Source organism: Somniosus microcephalus, chromosome 18, assembly GCF_052327205.1.
Source record: "Somniosus microcephalus isolate GS21.2 chromosome 18, FLI_Smic_1.0, whole genome shotgun sequence".
Lineage (NCBI taxonomy): Eukaryota > Metazoa > Chordata > Chondrichthyes > Squaliformes > Somniosidae > Somniosus > Somniosus microcephalus.
In genome coordinates this window covers 16,192,110-16,208,778 of record NC_141004.1, presented here as the reverse complement: position 1 = coordinate 16,208,778, position 16,669 = coordinate 16,192,110, and the positions used below count along the sequence as shown (strand labels likewise).

At 42.3% G+C, this 16,669-nt stretch overlaps 1 protein-coding gene across 3 annotated transcripts in view; it reads right to left on the bottom strand.

The window, feature by feature from the left end:
* LOC147105047 (nuclear transcription factor Y subunit alpha-like) overlaps positions 1-16,669 on the bottom strand; it is a 60,161-nt gene that overhangs the window by 22,504 nt on the left and 20,988 nt on the right. For 2 of the 3 annotated variants that reach the window (XM_086011092.1, XM_086011093.1), the window contains exons 2-6: positions 10,294-10,428; positions 9,325-9,465; positions 7,184-7,315; positions 4,334-4,436; positions 1,026-1,192 (exon numbers count right to left, since the gene is read on the bottom strand). In XM_086011092.1, the coding sequence (XP_085867218.1) occupies positions 1,026-1,192; positions 4,334-4,436; positions 7,184-7,315; positions 9,325-9,465; positions 10,294-10,365 (615 nt within the window). In that variant the 5' untranslated portion in view covers positions 10,366-10,428. The remainder of the gene's footprint in view (positions 1-1,025; positions 1,193-4,333; positions 4,437-7,183; positions 7,316-9,324; positions 9,466-10,293; positions 10,429-16,669) is intronic. The other variant, XM_086011095.1, reaches the window with a different exon arrangement.

Below are 16,669 nucleotides of genomic sequence, written 5' to 3'. Positions count from 1 at the left end.
CCGTTCAGCTTTCAGTTCCAGCTGAGTGATGGACTCCCGACGCCTACAGGAAGAAAGGCTGTTAAGGTAAGTACAGGTAATTTAAACTTCTTTACACACTTTAGACACACCAAACACACATACCTTTGCACTCATGCACCCATCACTCACCTGAACACCGACATCGCGACCCCTCCAAGTCCTTCAACCCGACGGCCCGCCTGCTCTAACCTGGCGTGGTTTGGAGCCGTCGGGAATCCCATACAACACCCCTCAAAATAGGGATTAGGCTAAAAACTGCCTGTTAACTACCTGTTAACAGGCAGTTAATTGGCACTAATCCCTTCCCGCCTCAGGTCGGCGGGTCCCAGTGCGGGGCGGGTACCCGCCTCCCTTGAAACTTACGTGGAGGCGGGTTTTGGGCGGGATGGTGTCGGGACCCCCGAATTCGGGATTTTTGCCCCCCACACGCCTGAAAGCCCGCCTCACAGCCCAATGAAAATCTGGCCCATGGGGTGGGATTAGGAAATGAGGAACTTAATCACAAAAATGTTACAAGAGAAATATTCGGAGAAGACTACATTAATGATTATGTGGCTATATACATTTTTAACTCTACTTTACTCATAATTAGAAAAAGAAATGAGGAGTGGGTGGGCAGGCAACCTGCCTCAAAACCTGTGCCTATAACACACAATTGGTCTGCTTTACAGGAAAGCAGGGAAACCAGCATAGGGTAGCATGGCTGAGATTCCCCCTAAGGTATCACTTTGTCTTTGCTCAGTACACTCCCTAGTCAGGTTGACTAACAGCTGGATCAGAGCAGAGAACCACGGACAGGAACCTGTGTCCTACCACATTACAACATAGCACATCTTTATCACATGTAATTCTGACAGATGACCAATGATTCAAAATGCATTCGCCTCAAGGGTAGAATCCTCTTTTTGTTAACTTAAACAGACTTGGTTATGATTTGAGTAATAAGTATTCTGTAAATGTTTAAGCTGTGCTCTATTCACTATATTGCTCCAAACTAGACTTACCATCACCATACCGCCTGCATTGACCATATTTCCAGTGACTGGTAATGTTACCGTTACAGTGCCCTGGCTGCTATTTGTGGTGCTTGTGCTGGCTCCTGTCTGGACAATTTGGGCCCCAGCAAGGCTGGCAGCTGGAATGGTGATCATGCCTGTAACAGGGACTGCAACTTTAGCACATAACACAAAGAGGAGAAAGACAAGACAAGACAAAAAGGAGACGAGCAAAAAGAGGGCAGAGTAAAATCAGAGGAGAGGATCGAGAGAGAGAGATAACAAGAGAGAACAGAGGGAAAAGGAAAAATGAAAGGAACAAGATTAATCTCTTCCCTTTTCAAGAAAACGATACACATCATCTTTCAAACCTTGCATAGAAGTCATACAAGTTTAAAGTAAACAACTAAAGTAAGCTTGCTCAAAAAAATGCAAATTTTTTTTTATTACAAAATTGATCTAAAAGTAATGCAAAGCACAGATCATTGCAAATTAAAATGGTTCAGATTTTCAAATATTTAGCTAATATGCTTTAGCCCTGTTGTGAACAGTGTACTACCTCAGAGCCTGGGTTCCAAGGTTCCACATCTGTTTTGTGCTGGTGCAGAGTTTGGAGACATCTATGGCATAGTGAGAGTTTGGCATGCTTTTGGGGGTTAATTTTATGATCACACATGCAGTGAGCTCCCAACCTCAGTCATGCTATGGGATGGAGGCACTGAATTGAAACTAGATGCTTTCCCAGAGAAAGGAAAGTAAAAGAGAATACAAATTGGAAGGTATGTTAGCTTAGGCTACTCACATGCCCTCCATTTGCCTCAAAAACCTGTGAATAGGTTGCTTGCCTTACTGACTAGTGCCATGGTATGACCCAAAAAAGGGCTGGGGGAAGGGGCCAGAAAATGAGATAGATTTTTGTTGAAATTTAAAGCAAGGTAAAATAAACACGTTATATTTTATCTCTGGAGTTTACTAAGTGAAAATTAATAGCTCCATTTGTTATGGAGCGATTTTTGCCTTCTAATCTAAATGTTTATATGCAAATATATATTAGAAAATGAGTACCGACTTGCTCCAGGAGGCTTGATTCATGACTGCATTAGCTCAGCACAGTAGCTCTTATTCAGACATATTTAGCTATTGCCAAAAATGGCATCTCTGAATAATGCATGTAACTTTCATTTAAATATTCTGCAGTAAATGTCAATGCTTACCACTTCATCATTTGCTTAAACTTTTAAAATTTCAATTTAAATGTTGAAACTTCTCCAAATGAGAATTAGAGGAACAGCAAAATGCTGTGGCTCCCAGTAGTTAACACCGCACAAATTCCTTGCACCTTGTAGTGCTGGCTGTAAATGCAGAAGCATGTTCCAAAAATGCTACAGCCACAAGGCTGTGTTTCTCTCCCCCACCTCTCACTTTCTATCTTTATTTATTTTTCTCACCAGCTGTATTACTCTGCAGCCAGCTGCCAAGAGCTGTGCCACAGCATGGGGTGGTGTGTCCTTCAATTCTCCTCTCCCCCACAATGTAGGGAAATACCCAGTCTTGACTCAACATTTCACACTGGCAGTACTGCGGAGATCTTGGATTGTGTCGCCCACAGCTATAAGGGTGGCCTGATTATTTTGACAAATGTTTTCAATATGTGATTTAGAAACATACAAAACAAGTAGACTCTGCTAGGTGTTAATAACAAGATGCCCTCATGCGAACAAATACAGGCTCATTAGTGCACTCATTGATGCAAAAATAATGGAGCAGATTTGCTTGTTCCTGCGCCTGGAGCTACTGGATTGTCTGGGCACAGTGAATATAAGAATATTAGATGGGCTCCATTTGAGCATGTTTTCCTCCCTGACCAACATTCCTGTATTCGCTGCACCCAGGCAATCCAATGGCACAAGATGCAGGAAGAGGGAAATCTGTGGCCTCCCAGTTGAGGTGGAGCTGCATCATGCGAGAGGAGCTCTTCTCTCCAACCAACCAACATCGAGCCACTGCAGCAAACTGGATCATCCATAGACAATATTGACGATGAAGGACTCCCGTATTGTTTTGAAAGAGGATAGTTCTTGCATCGGTATGGTGTGCAGCACCATTGCTAGGGTTTTTTCAGGAAACTACATTTTACAAGAGCCATAGCATCCCGTGTTTTCTACCCCTAGTAACAGCAAACCTATTCCATCCCATTTGAATGTGGCGAGACTGAACACCCTCCGTAGATTTGGTTTCCTGAACAGATATGATTTGAAAAATAAGGCTGCAATTGAGGAAGTTTCCTGTTCAACACGAACTGGAGTGAAAACTGTGAAGGGCCATGGAAATCCAGTCTAGTGACAACTTAATCATCAATTCGAAAAACTGACTTACTGTAAGTGTCTATAATTGTTTTGCTAAATGTGCAATTTTATACATTTATTGTTGTTTTACTTCTTGCTCTTAACAGCTTACCTCAGTAAATTTTTGTTACTTTTGAAGATGCTCCTTGAAAGAGCAGGGAAGTATCAAATTTTAACCTTTTTATCCTTCATATCTTTTAATTTTATCACCTCTTTTCAAATAATCCTTTATCCAGAAATATATTATCAGCTTTTGATGCCTTTCTTGAATAGACAGTCAAAGTCTGTTTTAAAAAAAATTAAAAATCTACTTTTTCTATTTTGTTTTGCAATATTTTACTATTATTATGGTCACCAAATAATTCTCACCATCAGCAAAGAAGACATTAAATCTCAAGCCACGATCCCATCCATACCCTGCTCTTGGCTCAGTTTTGGACTTGGGAAAAGTGGCAACCCTACCTGTCTAAAGGTTGACACTGGTATGCATTTTGCACATATATCATGGCGTGCTCCACTGGACAGCAGACAAGTGAACACCAATTCATCCATTAGCATCACGGCTTTAATCGCAAAAATTGGCTTCTCTGTGTACTGGGCATACAATGTATTCAGTTTTCAAAGCACGTACCGAGCAAATGACACATGGGGCAAGCATGCACGAGCCAAATCAGCTTTTAGCCAGCATGTGGTGCAAGTGCATAATTATTGATGCTCACCCTTTCAGAAGGGATGAGAAAGGGGAAAATTTACATTATCAGCTCATAACATGTTCATAGGAGAAAAAAAATGCACATCATTCAATAATGAACAGTTTTGCAAAGAAATGCGGCCCAGTGACCCACCAGAAATTCTGTAGTGACAAGTAGGAAAGAGGTGAGGGAGGGAAGATCAGCTGATTAAGTCACTGCTGTCTGCTCTTAGCATTCCAACCACCATCAAAAAATTAATTCCAACAAACTTGCTGGTTACCTTGCTGGAGTATGGTGCCGTCTGCATTCACCGGCTGGTACACAATTGTCTGCCCCTCTGCAGTCTGTGCCACCTGCTGTCCTTGCACTATTTGCTGTTGACCCTAGTCAGTTATGAAAACAAGTCAATTTTTTTGTGCCATTGTTCTGAGTTAAACACAGTTAGACATTTGTACATTGCTGGTAGTGTACAGAAAACACAGTTTAGTATATACAATAGAACTGTACACAGAGCATTATAGACAAGCCCAGAGGATCTATTCTAGTGAGCAGTTTTGATTTTCAGTTGAAATTTTGTAGATGCCTGTTGTAATGATGTTGCTGACTGTTGGTTCTTTTTACAGGTAGGTTGGATATATGGGAGATGTCACTGTGCTGGACAGCCACTGATAGTAGGACAAAGCTGTTCATAGAATTTCTTCTGGCTCAGCCTCAATGAGGGCATTAGGTAAATATTCACATCTATAACCCAACATATTCTTTTTCAGCTCTTCTCTGGCTTTGCAATCCATTCGCCATAAAGAATTCCTCCCTCTAACCACAAGAGGTTCTAATACGCTCTTCTCCAGGATTTCTGGGAATGACTAGCAGTAAATATCATTCAACAGCAAGAGTCGTTGGGTGTCTTATTTCAGCTGAGCAATTCTTCCATCTTGACTGCAAGCTGATGACATTCATTCATCTGAGCCAAATGGCTTGGGGCAGCAAACAGTTTTTAGACTCTGATAAGCAACTGCTAGTGGGACAGTAACCCTTCTCCTATCTGCACGAGTTAAAAAACAAGCTTGAAACATTTTGATGCTTAAAAAATGCATCAAGGATCGACTTAGCTTCATCATTAATGGGACCATGTTAATTTTTGGAGTTTCAAACCTTAACTAGTTGAACAAGGGGCCTTTGGAGCCAGTTTCAAAAGTTATTTACGTTATGAAATTTCTCAGGAACAGCCCAAAATGTTTCAGATACAAATTGAAACGCAATGACTATTTTTATGTAGGCAAATGTGGCAGCCATTTTGTGCATGCCAAGGTCTCACGGACAACAGTGAGATGGATGACATTATTAGCGGTGTTGGTCGAGGGAGGAACACCAGGAAAACCCCTTGCTCTTCTTCAAGTAGTATCATGGGATTCTTAACGTCCAACTGAACAGTAGAGGGGACTTCTTCAAAACTGCACTAAGTGTCAACCTATATTATGTGTCCAAGTCCGAGATTGGGGCCTGAACCCATAAACTGAGTCAGAGGTGAGAGTGATACCAATTGAGTCAAGCTGGAACCTTTCAGCCAAAAAAGCCAACTCTCACCTTTGAAATAGACAGATAAAGAGGTAGCTAACATTCTTAAGTCACTTTTTTAAACAGTAAATTATAAAAAAGGATAACATTTGAAAACAAAATTAAAATAGAAACCAATGAGAGACAACATATAAAAAACAAAAGACTGGGTGAGCAGAAGTGGTTTAAGTGTTTATCTTTGTCATATAGGGTTAACATTCACGAGATTTAAGTAGCTTTAATATTACAATACTGAAGTACGTTTCAGCATTAAAGATGCATGCTGAAAACTCGCTATTGCTAACACGATTGTCAAAACATAATGGATGTTCTGTTAGTATAGTCAAGATGATTGATTTCAACAAGTACCAGCAATGATTTTAGATTAGATAAAAATCTGTATGATTCATTAGTATATGGAAATATTGCAGCACAATATAGATCCAGACTTTGCATTTGTAGTTCTAGATGTAATGTGAAAGAGAAAGCAAAAATGGAAAGGCAAGTTGCTAATGTCCACTCTCACATACCTCTCAAATCAGTTGGAGTGGTACTGACAGAGGCTCGCCTTCTGTCTTAGCAGGAATTATGCTTTTGATGAGGTATAGGGAATTATATGGAAAGTAACAAGAAATTGCAAAAAAAATTACTTCTAGGGTGATCACTCACCTGGTTTCATCCACAGCTCAGTTGGTAGCACCCTCACCTAGGAGTCAGAAGGTTGTGGGTTCAAGTCCCACTCCAGAGACTTGAGCACAAAATCTAGCCTGACACCGAGTACTGAGGGAGTGCTGCACTGTCAGGTGCGACATTAAACTGAGGCCCTGCATCCCCTTTCAGGTGGACATAAAAGATCCCATGGATCAAAGAAGAGCCGGGGAACTCTCCCTGGTGTCCTGGTCAGTATTTATCCCTCAACCAGCATCACTAAATCAGATCATTATCCTTGCATTTTTGCGCAAAATTGGCTGCCACGGTTCCTACATTACAACAGTGACCACACTTCAAAAATTACTTAATTAGCTGTAAAGCGCTTTGCGACGGCCCGAGTTCGTGAAAGGCGCTATATAAATGAAAGTCTTTCTTTTGAACTGGATAGTCAACTTTATTGACTGATGCAATTTTTGAAAAGGCATGCATGAGCAGACCAATTTTACAAATGTACACAGCCCTTAAAAATATTACCACTGCTGGGTCCTGGACTGGGCAAAAGTTGGCAGTCCTATGCCCGTCTACAGATTGAACACAAGAAAGCTTGGAATGGAAAAGGTAATTTGGTCCATCAAACCTATTCCTTCCACAGTTCATGCATGACTACCTCAATCATGGACTGCTCCTCCTCCTCCCCCCACCCCCCCCCACCCCTGATAGCATCAGATGCACGGTGTTGATTGTCCCGTTAGTGTTCATTGAATCATACAGCACAGAAGGCGGCCATTCGGCCCATCATGCCCGTGCTGGCTCTCTGAAAAAGCTACCAATTAGTCTCACACCCCTGCTCTTTCTTCACAGCCCTGCAAATCTTTCCTTTTTAAGTATATATCCAATTCCCTTTTGAAGTGTTGAGGTAACTTACCTGTGTTTGTCCTGCTGTCACAGCTGCCTGAGGCTGTTGAATAATAATTTGTTGTGGCTGACCTTGTTGGTTCTGGACCTGAACAGCCTGCCCACTTTGGATCTGCAGCTGACTTGGTTGAACCAGCTGAATCTGAAAAGAATGGAAACAGTCCATACTTGTAACGGCAGATTATATGAAGATGCAATAGATTGCTTGTGGGTTAGAACATGCTGAAAGTCCTGAAATGTCCTCAAGTCTAGCAAATTATATCAATGATTCTATTACAAATAGGAAGCTACAGGGTACACCCATCATGGATCTATTATGAACAGAATCCACTACTGTGCTACTTTTGTTTTAAGTGGCTACCGTTTTAACAGCATAAAAATATAATGGAACGAGAAAAGGTAATTCCAGCTGTGAAGGAGATCATTGCTGCAGCAGCCTTTATTCAGCCTTATTCGCCAATTCCCTTTACCTCAAAGCCGCAACCCATCTATCAACACACTTTTCCAAATTTTTCTCAATATACAGCAGAGGCACTCAGTTATGCTTACATTTTGAAGCCCCTAAAAACAGGTTACATTGTTAACAGAACAGTTTAACTAGCCAACAGCACATTAGATCAACACACTTAGCGATATGCTTCATCCAATTCTGCCTGTTACACCTCCAGCTCTCTCTCCTCCTTTAAGACGCTCCTTAAAACCCAGCTCTTCGACCAAGCTTTAGGTCACCTGCCCTAATATCTCCTTATGTGGCTCGGTGACAAATTGTGTTTAATAACGCTTGGTACGTTTAAGGCGCTATATAAATGCAAGTTGTTGTTGTTAACACGGATACACACAATTATGAATTTATGGAATATCCAAGTTATTAAGCAAGGAAAACCCAGAAACTCAAATACAGATGGTAGCACCCTCGCCTCTGAGTCAGAAGGTTGTGGGTTCAAGCCCCACTCCAAAAGCTTGAGCACAACAAATCTAGGCTGACACTCCAGCGCAGTACTGAGGGAGTGCTGCACTGTTGGAGGTGCCATCTTTCGGATGAGACGTTAAACCGAGGCCCCGTCTGCTCTATCAGGTGGACGTTAAAGATCCCATGGCACTATTTCGAAGTGCAGCAGGGGAGTTATCCCTGCGTCCTGGCCAATATATATCCCTAAATCAACATCACTAAAACAGATTATCTGGTCATTATCACATTGCTGTTTGTGGGAGCTTGCTGTGTGCAAATTGGCAACCGTGTTTCCTACATTACAACAGCGACTACACTTCAAAAAATACTTCATTGGCTGTAAAGCACTTTGGGACGTCCAATGGTCGTGAAAGGCGCTATATAAATGCAAGTCTTTCTTTTCAAATTAGTTTACTGTAGTTAGTCACCCCTTGGCGGTGTAGTCTGTCAGGCATCTTAACAGAACACTATTGGAATAATCACATCAGGGAACTATTATGATAGCCTCTGTTTGGCCATTCACTCCAGCCAGTTTAGATGCATTATTACACCAAAAACAATTTCCCTCACTCCTCTCCTGAAGGTGCTGTCTCTTGCTTGCACAGACAGCAGTAACCCTCTCTAGTACCTTGCCTCATTGGCCATTCTTCATGTGCGAGCAGCGAATATCAGCAGGCTAGTCAACATGCAGGGTGTCATGACTGAGCCTGGTGCTGTCCTGACCCGACATTCACACATATGCATTTTCCAGCAAGTGGCATCGGAAAGCAATCAGGGCAGAGCCCTGGCTGATGTTAAACCTCCAGAGCAACATTCCCTCTAAATTTTCTTTGTTGTGCATGGCCTGTTTATGTCAATGCGCGGTTCCTTTAAATTTCTGCGCATCCACAGTATTTCAACTGGAAAAGTTGGCGAGTGGCCTGCGCAGCACCTTGCAGATTACTGCGCGGCCGTGCACCCATGCAGCTTAGAGGGAACATTGCTCAAGAGGTGTGGAGACCAATTGAGTCAACTACCTCCTGCCGAGATCAGCTAACTCAGCACAGGCCAGGAATCGAACCTAGTCTGAATGGCTTAGTACACCCATGTGCTATTTAGTGACAATGGTTACATAGCAACACAATAGAAATAATATCCCTAAATCAAAGGAATTAATCCAGGAGAAAAAAAAACTATTTTATGAGAAGGAAATATGTGCTGACCTGTTGTAGACCCTGTCCTCCGGAGACAGGAACCTGCATAATTGTCTGTCCTTGACCTGTAGGCACTGCTTGAACCATGATTGGCTGACCAGTGGATGTGATTAGCTGACCACCACTAACTTGGACCATTAACGGCTGACCCTAGAACAATAAACAATAGAAAGGAGTAAAATAAAAGATAAAAACAGAGAATTAGTGCTGTATTACAGAGACAAAAATACAGGACTTGTAAAACACCCAAATCATTTTCAATCCCACAATCAAGCCAATAAAAGCTGAAGTTTTATTTTCCCCTTTGCAGTTTTCTCCTGAAGGTTCTGATTCTTGATGGATAGCAGGCAACAGCTGTCCTCTGTAACCGCTCCCAAAGCAGTGAGTGTTGGCCAGATCCTTGAGGAAAACAGAACCGAGCTCAATCCTGCCCTTGCCCAATGTCCAGATAGACAATTTCCAGCAGGAGGAACCCAGACGTACTGAGGCCAAATGTCATCTTGTCTGAATTTCAGCACAAATTGAGAACATTGCCATTTGACTAAACACAGCAACTGCAAGAGCACTAAGTTACAGTATAGATTAAGGTGTTACTGTACAATACTATAGTGGCACACAGCATTGTGCTCCAGCATACCATGCCAAAGTGGTACGATATGGTTTGCAACTGGCAGAGTTGCCCATACAACAAGGCTCCAATCTTGTAGTTGGTTTTGAAAAAGGACGGGAAAAACATATAGAAAGAGCAAGCTATCCTGGGCTACCCTTGCACATTGCCTGAAGACTGGCAATAGAGTGACATTAACAGAAGGTTGTGAGCAAATCACAGGTTGCCTCCCCCCGTAAATACTATTACGATGGTAAAATGTGTGTTCTGGCTGCCATTTTCTGCCACCAAAAACTACAATAACATTTTATACAATCTGTACGTGCAAACCACATGCACAAATGAAAGTATTCGGCATATACGATTCATACCTGTTGTTGAATTTGTCCCTGAACCACAATTTGTTCGGTGGAATTGCTATTATTCGCTGTGTACTGTTCCATTATTAACTTGAATGTGTAAGCAGCTTCTTGGCAGAATGTTGCTCAAATTGAACGCAGCAAAACCTAAAAAAAGTTACAGGAAGATGTGAAATTCTCATTCATTCTGTAAACCCTCTGACATTAGTTATAGTATTCTAGAATTATCACAACACTCAAACAGATCTAGATAAGACAGGCAAGACAGTGGGATGCAGGTCGGATGAGGTGCAAAATTCATAATTGCAATATATAAATATACACAAATGCATCCAACCAAACATACTGTAGGAAGGAGTTTGACCATGGAAGTCAGACCATGAACATTTCCTTTTCTCCTACCTTCTTGATGTTTTGGACATTTTGATAAGGTGCTGCAAAAAAAAACTGTATGCAAAATTGCAACTTAAATAAGGTCTTGTACAACAATACCTCCTGGATGTTGTATTCCTTCCCTTTGCTTCCTGCCCTCCAGCTATTGATGAGGTCACGTAGGAAGATGGTCGTGATTATCAAAGGCCAGCCAGCAAGGTTCTCAGAGCAGTGTTCTTAACCTAACAATCTTCAGCTGCTTCATCAATGAGCTTTCCTCCATTCTAAGGTCAGAAGTGGGGCCGTTTACTGACTATTCCACAGTATTCAGCTCAATTCATGCCTCAGAATCGCCGGTTCTATGTTGAACTAGGTGGGAAGCGCAGCAGGTGGCGTATTCAGAAGAATGGTCTTCCTCAGGGAAGCGTGCTTGTACTGCTGCTGTACAACATCTACACGAATGACCAACCTATAGACGGTGTCACACGCTGTTTTATACATGCTGATGACTTATGTGTCACTGCCCAAAGCACTGATTTTAACACCGTGGAGAAAACGCTTTCTGAGGCCTTGGAGGGACTAAAATCCTACTACCTGTATGACGATAACCACCTTCGCGCAAACCCATCAAAGACGCAAGTTTGTGCATTCCACCTCAGAAACCGTGAAGCCAAACGCCAGTTGAAAGTAACCTGGTGTGGAGCAACACTGACGCATTGCGAGCACCCTATCTACTTAGGAGTCACCCTTGACCGATGCCTCACCTTCAAGAACCACATCGAGAAGACAAAGGCAAAAGTGAGCGCACGAAACAACATCCTGAATAAGCTCACTAACACAAGATGGGGAGCAAGCCCGAAAACATTGCGAACCAGTGCACTTGCTCTTTGCTATTCCACTGCCGAATGCGCCTGCCCTGCATGGGAAAGGTCTACTCATGCCAAGAAGATGGATGCCGTTCTGAATGCAAGCTGCCGATTTATCACAGGTTGCTTAAAACCAACAAACACCAACAGCCTATATATCCTGGCGGGTATCGCTCCCCCTGATAAAAGAAGAACGGTAGCCAGCAAGAAAGAGCAACTCCGTCAAACATCAGATGAGAGGCACCCTCTGCATTGTCATACACCTACACCCAGCCGCCTAAAGTCAAGGAAGAGCTTCATGAACAGTGTTGTACAATCAACCTCATCTGAAGCCCGCATCGCCTTGTGGAAAGACTGGCTTGCCAGTCTTGAACAACCCCCAGCGATGGAAATTTTACTTGATGAAAGCCTTCCCCCAGGAGCTAATTGCAACTGGGCAACCTGGAAGTGCCTTAACAGACTTAGGACCGGTGTAGGTTGCTCAAAGGTGTCACTAAACAAATGGGGATATTCAACCAGCCCGGCAACTTGTGAATGTGGAACTGAGGCACAGACTATGCAACATCTCCTGCAATGCCCATCGTTAGAGGAACCCTGCACTGTTGCAGATCTTGCCGAATTCAACAACAAGGCGCAAAAATGTGTCCAGTTCTGGCTGGGCTATGTATAGACTGTCCGTGGACACGATAAGAAGAAGAAGCTCAATTCAAAACTCCCTCAGATAATGAAGCAGCCTATGCCATCTTACAGCAGGATCTGGACAACATCCAGGCTTGGGCTGACAAATGGCAGCTATCATTAGTGCCATATAAGTGCCAGGCAATTACCATCTCCAACAAATCCAACCAGCAACCTTCGACCTTCAATAGCATCACTGGTCCCCACTTTCAACAGCTTGGGGATCCTCATTGACCGGAAGCCTAACTGGATCAGCCACATCAACACCGTGGCTATATCAGCAGAGTAGTGGCTAGGTACTCTGATGAGTGGCTCACCTCCTGATTCCTCACAATCTCTCTATCATCTTAAGGCTTAAATCAGGACTGTGATGGAATAATCACTGGATATGTGCAGCTGCAAAAATATGTAAGACACCATCCAGGACAGAACAGCCTGTTTGATCTGTACCCCATGCCACTGGACACAATATCCACCACCAGCACACTGTGGCTACAGTGTGCACTATCTACAGGATGCACTGCAGCAACTCACCAAATTTATTTTGACAGCACCTCCGATCCCTGTAACCTCTACCTCTGAGAAGGACAAGAGCAGAAATATCATGGTATACAATCACCTCCAAGTTCCCCACCAAGTCACACACCATTCTGACTTGGATCTACATCACCTTTCCCTCATTGTGGTTGGGCCTAAATCCTGGAATTCCCTACCTAACACCATCATTGAAGCACCATGACTACAAAGAAGGTAACAGTTCAAGGCGGCAGCTTTCTCAGGCAATAAATGCAGCCTTCCTCCTGTCACCCACATTGCAAGAACAAAAAAAATGTAGCCACATTCCCTGTACCATCATCTTTGCCACAAGTCTCACTTTTTCCCTTCTTTTCACCAAACCCTCAAAAGCTTCTGACGAAGGGCCATCGATCTGAAACGTTAACTCTGTTTCTTTCTCCACAGATGCTGCCTGACCTGCTGAATGTTTCCACCATTTTCTGTTTTTACCTCAAAAACTCTGATGTTCCAAATGTAGGCTCTGCTTATGGAGCTCAATCCATACCTGTCTCAGGTAGCAGCCACATGATAAATAGAAAAACTGAATAACAAGAAGATCCCTAGGTTATAAAGGATGCTTTCACTTTGATGGTCAAGTAATTAAAGATGATATCATCCATCATCTTGATTACATTAAGCTTCAATGCAACAATGATGCTATCTATCCTAATCTGCAATTTACAGTGGATCACCATTTGCTTAACAATTATGGGAACAACGAGCCTTATGCTCCAGCATTTAATTCGGAAGCTAGAATACCAACAGTATTAACACACAAGTTGAAAGCAACATGCCTCAGGGGTGTTCATGGATTTCGCATTTAAACTGCCCCATTCACTAATTGATAACCTCTGACTCGACTAATAATCAAAACTTCTTAGGGTTTTGAAACAGAAAAACTGCTGCCCCGTAGGCATTAGTTTTCCAGCGACATACTTAGGGCTACTACTATTTTAAAAGGATACATATATGATATATATGCCTCATAAAATGTAAATTCTATTTTCATCACATAAGGGTGTAGATGACCGGTGAGGGCAGGATTGGGATTGCCTGCAATGCTTCCCTGCAAAAAAGTCTCTATACTCATAATCTACTCATACACGAAGAACTGCCTCTTGGCAATCTAGGGGCCCCTGTTGCCTGCGGAACCATATCCCAGCAAGGAGCCGAGAGAGAAGAAAATTCAAGGAACGGGAGAGAAAAAAATACACTGATCTGTAAACTTGCTTGGAATAATTCAAAATCTTTAGGAGATTTCTGTCAACTCTCCTGAAAGCATATTGCAAATAAATTATCAAAACTGATCCATTTGTAACAACAGTGGTTTAATAAAGCTGATACAGTCATAAATAACAACAGAAAATGCTGGAAAAACTCAGCAGGCCAGGCAACATCCGTGGAGAGAAATTAGAGTCAACGTTTCGGGTCAAAACCCTTTATCAAGACTAAAGAGGCACAGGGAATGAAATAGATTAAGAGGCCGGGCTGGGAGAGAACAAAAGAGAAGAGACATTAAGAGGTATTCAAAACGAGACGAGATGGTGATAGGACTAGTGGAGACAAAAGACGGCTCTAGATTAGGTGTGAAATGCGCTGGCAGAATGGGAGACAGCTGCCATGTGGGACAGAAAAAAAAAGGAAAGGGGGGGGGGGAGAAAGGGAAAAACCAAAACAAAGGGGTGGATAAAAAATATAAGTAAAAATGTAATAGGGGCCGAGGTTATGATCTGAAATTGTTGAACTCGATATTGAGTCCGGAAGGCTGTAAAGTGCCTAATCGGAAGATGAGGTGCTGTTCCTCGAGCTTACGTTGAGCTTCCGTGGAACAATGCAAGAGGCCAAGGACGGTGAGGTCCGAGTGGGAGTGGGGCGGTGAATTAAAATGACAGTCATACCCACTTATTTTCAACTCCCGTTTTAACGCAAGTTTCTAAAGTTCCGTTTTCCCCCTATACTTCCAATTGTGTAAAGTTCTCTTTATTGCAATTCCTGCTTATATGCAACTGTGGTGCGCCGAAATCCTGCTGGTCACCTTTGAAATGAGGCTTTCACCTCCCAATCTGGGTTTGTTGGTCAACATACCAGTTTGAACTGGCTTGACCTGGTTTCCACCTGTTTGTTAGTGTTGTGTGGGCAAGGGAGGAATGGAAGTCGAATTTCCAAATTGTTCAGCAAAAGTAGCACCATAACTCGTCACTGCGTGAGCACGTGGATGTTTCAGTTTTGAGGAATTGAAGATTCAAAAGCTAGTCGCACAAAAACATGACATTTCTGAATCTCAGGTTTCCAGAATTCAGAGGTTTCACAATATTCTTTGCAGCATAAAAAATTCACAAGCATTTTCCTCTTTAAAAAAAAAGTTATACTGTATCCACCATTGTTGCAAGATGTACGAAATTAAGGTAAATAATAGATTGTCAAGCACCAGGTTGTCAAGCACCAAACCAGCCTTGGTTTTTGTTGCTTTTGCTGCTTCATCGCAATTTGTGAGGTTGTCTCGAGCGGCTGTGATTAAGCGGGTTCCACGGTATCTATCACCTTCCAAACTTTGCTGCTATTGGTTAGAAAAGCCTCAATGTTCCAATTACAATTATAGCCAGTAGGGGATGGACTACCACATCAGGGCAAAGCAAAATAGAGTTTGAAGAAATGGAAAATGGACTGAGAGCAATGGAAGTAGGCCACAATGGTGTCTACATTAAATTTTCAACTCGTGACTCCCAGATTTATTACACATCCAATGAAAGCTGTACTAGAAATATTAGCACACCCTCCCTTCAAAATAATGTTCCCTAACTGAACCAGTTTGTAAACTGTTGGACGAGGGGGTAGAGAGGAAGTGGAGACAAAAGATACAATGTTTACTGCAACTTTATTGAAGTATTAATTCCAAAAGGGACAATTTTAATTATGTTTAAGATCGTTAGAAATGACAAATATATAAATTTACAAAACGGTGACATTTTTAAGGCTGTTGTAGTACTTACTTCCTAACACATGAGGGAACTCTGCATAGCTCTGAGGACCTAGAAATTGCTTCACAATAGAGACCCAGTAAAATATTTAAAATTTTTAGCCCAGTGTGTTATTTAAAAAAAACTCCCTGATTCACTCCCAGACCGGAAACGTTAACTCTGTTTCTCTCTCTCCACAGATGCTGCCTGGCCTGCTGAGTATTTCCAGCATTTTCTGTTATCCCTGATTCACTACCTATTTCTACCAATATTTAGAAGTACAGTGCTTCTACTATTCAATATGGCACTTCCATTGGCAGAAATACATTGGCAGTTCAACTAGCGATTGGACGCACTGGATAAATGCTACATGGAAGGAACAGAATGGACATTTGGACCGCATGAAATCACCACTATTTTTAAATCACCATTTGCACTGTAAGCATCATGTATGTATATTTTCTATCCTGAAATAGCAATGGTTTATTGTTCCGGAATGAGACCCATAACATTTCAAACTGGCTTAGATGTACAATTTATAGGTCAGACTGCTATATATATATATTGCATATTTCATGTAAACACTTTATATAAAATTAAGGACATTAGTAACAGCAGGTACAACTAACTCAGTCTGTGAGGCAAGAGGCCTACTAATAGTTCACTCTTGTGGGGTGTTCGCAAGGTTTCAAACCTTGGCTCCATCTTTAAAAAAAACTATTCAGGTAAACTGGAGACACTGATCAGGCAGCAAGGCTGCCTTTGCAGCAGAATTCAGCAGAATTAGCACATTAACAGACAGAGTGATCGCTCAAACTATCTGCTCCCCCCCTCACAATGTTCTCCCTTTATCCCATCTTGGCTGATACTCAATAGGTGTCGCCTGGTATATTACGCACATACCATTTTCCAAGTGGGGTGTGTCACAACTGAACTTTATCTGGTCCGCACCAGATCATC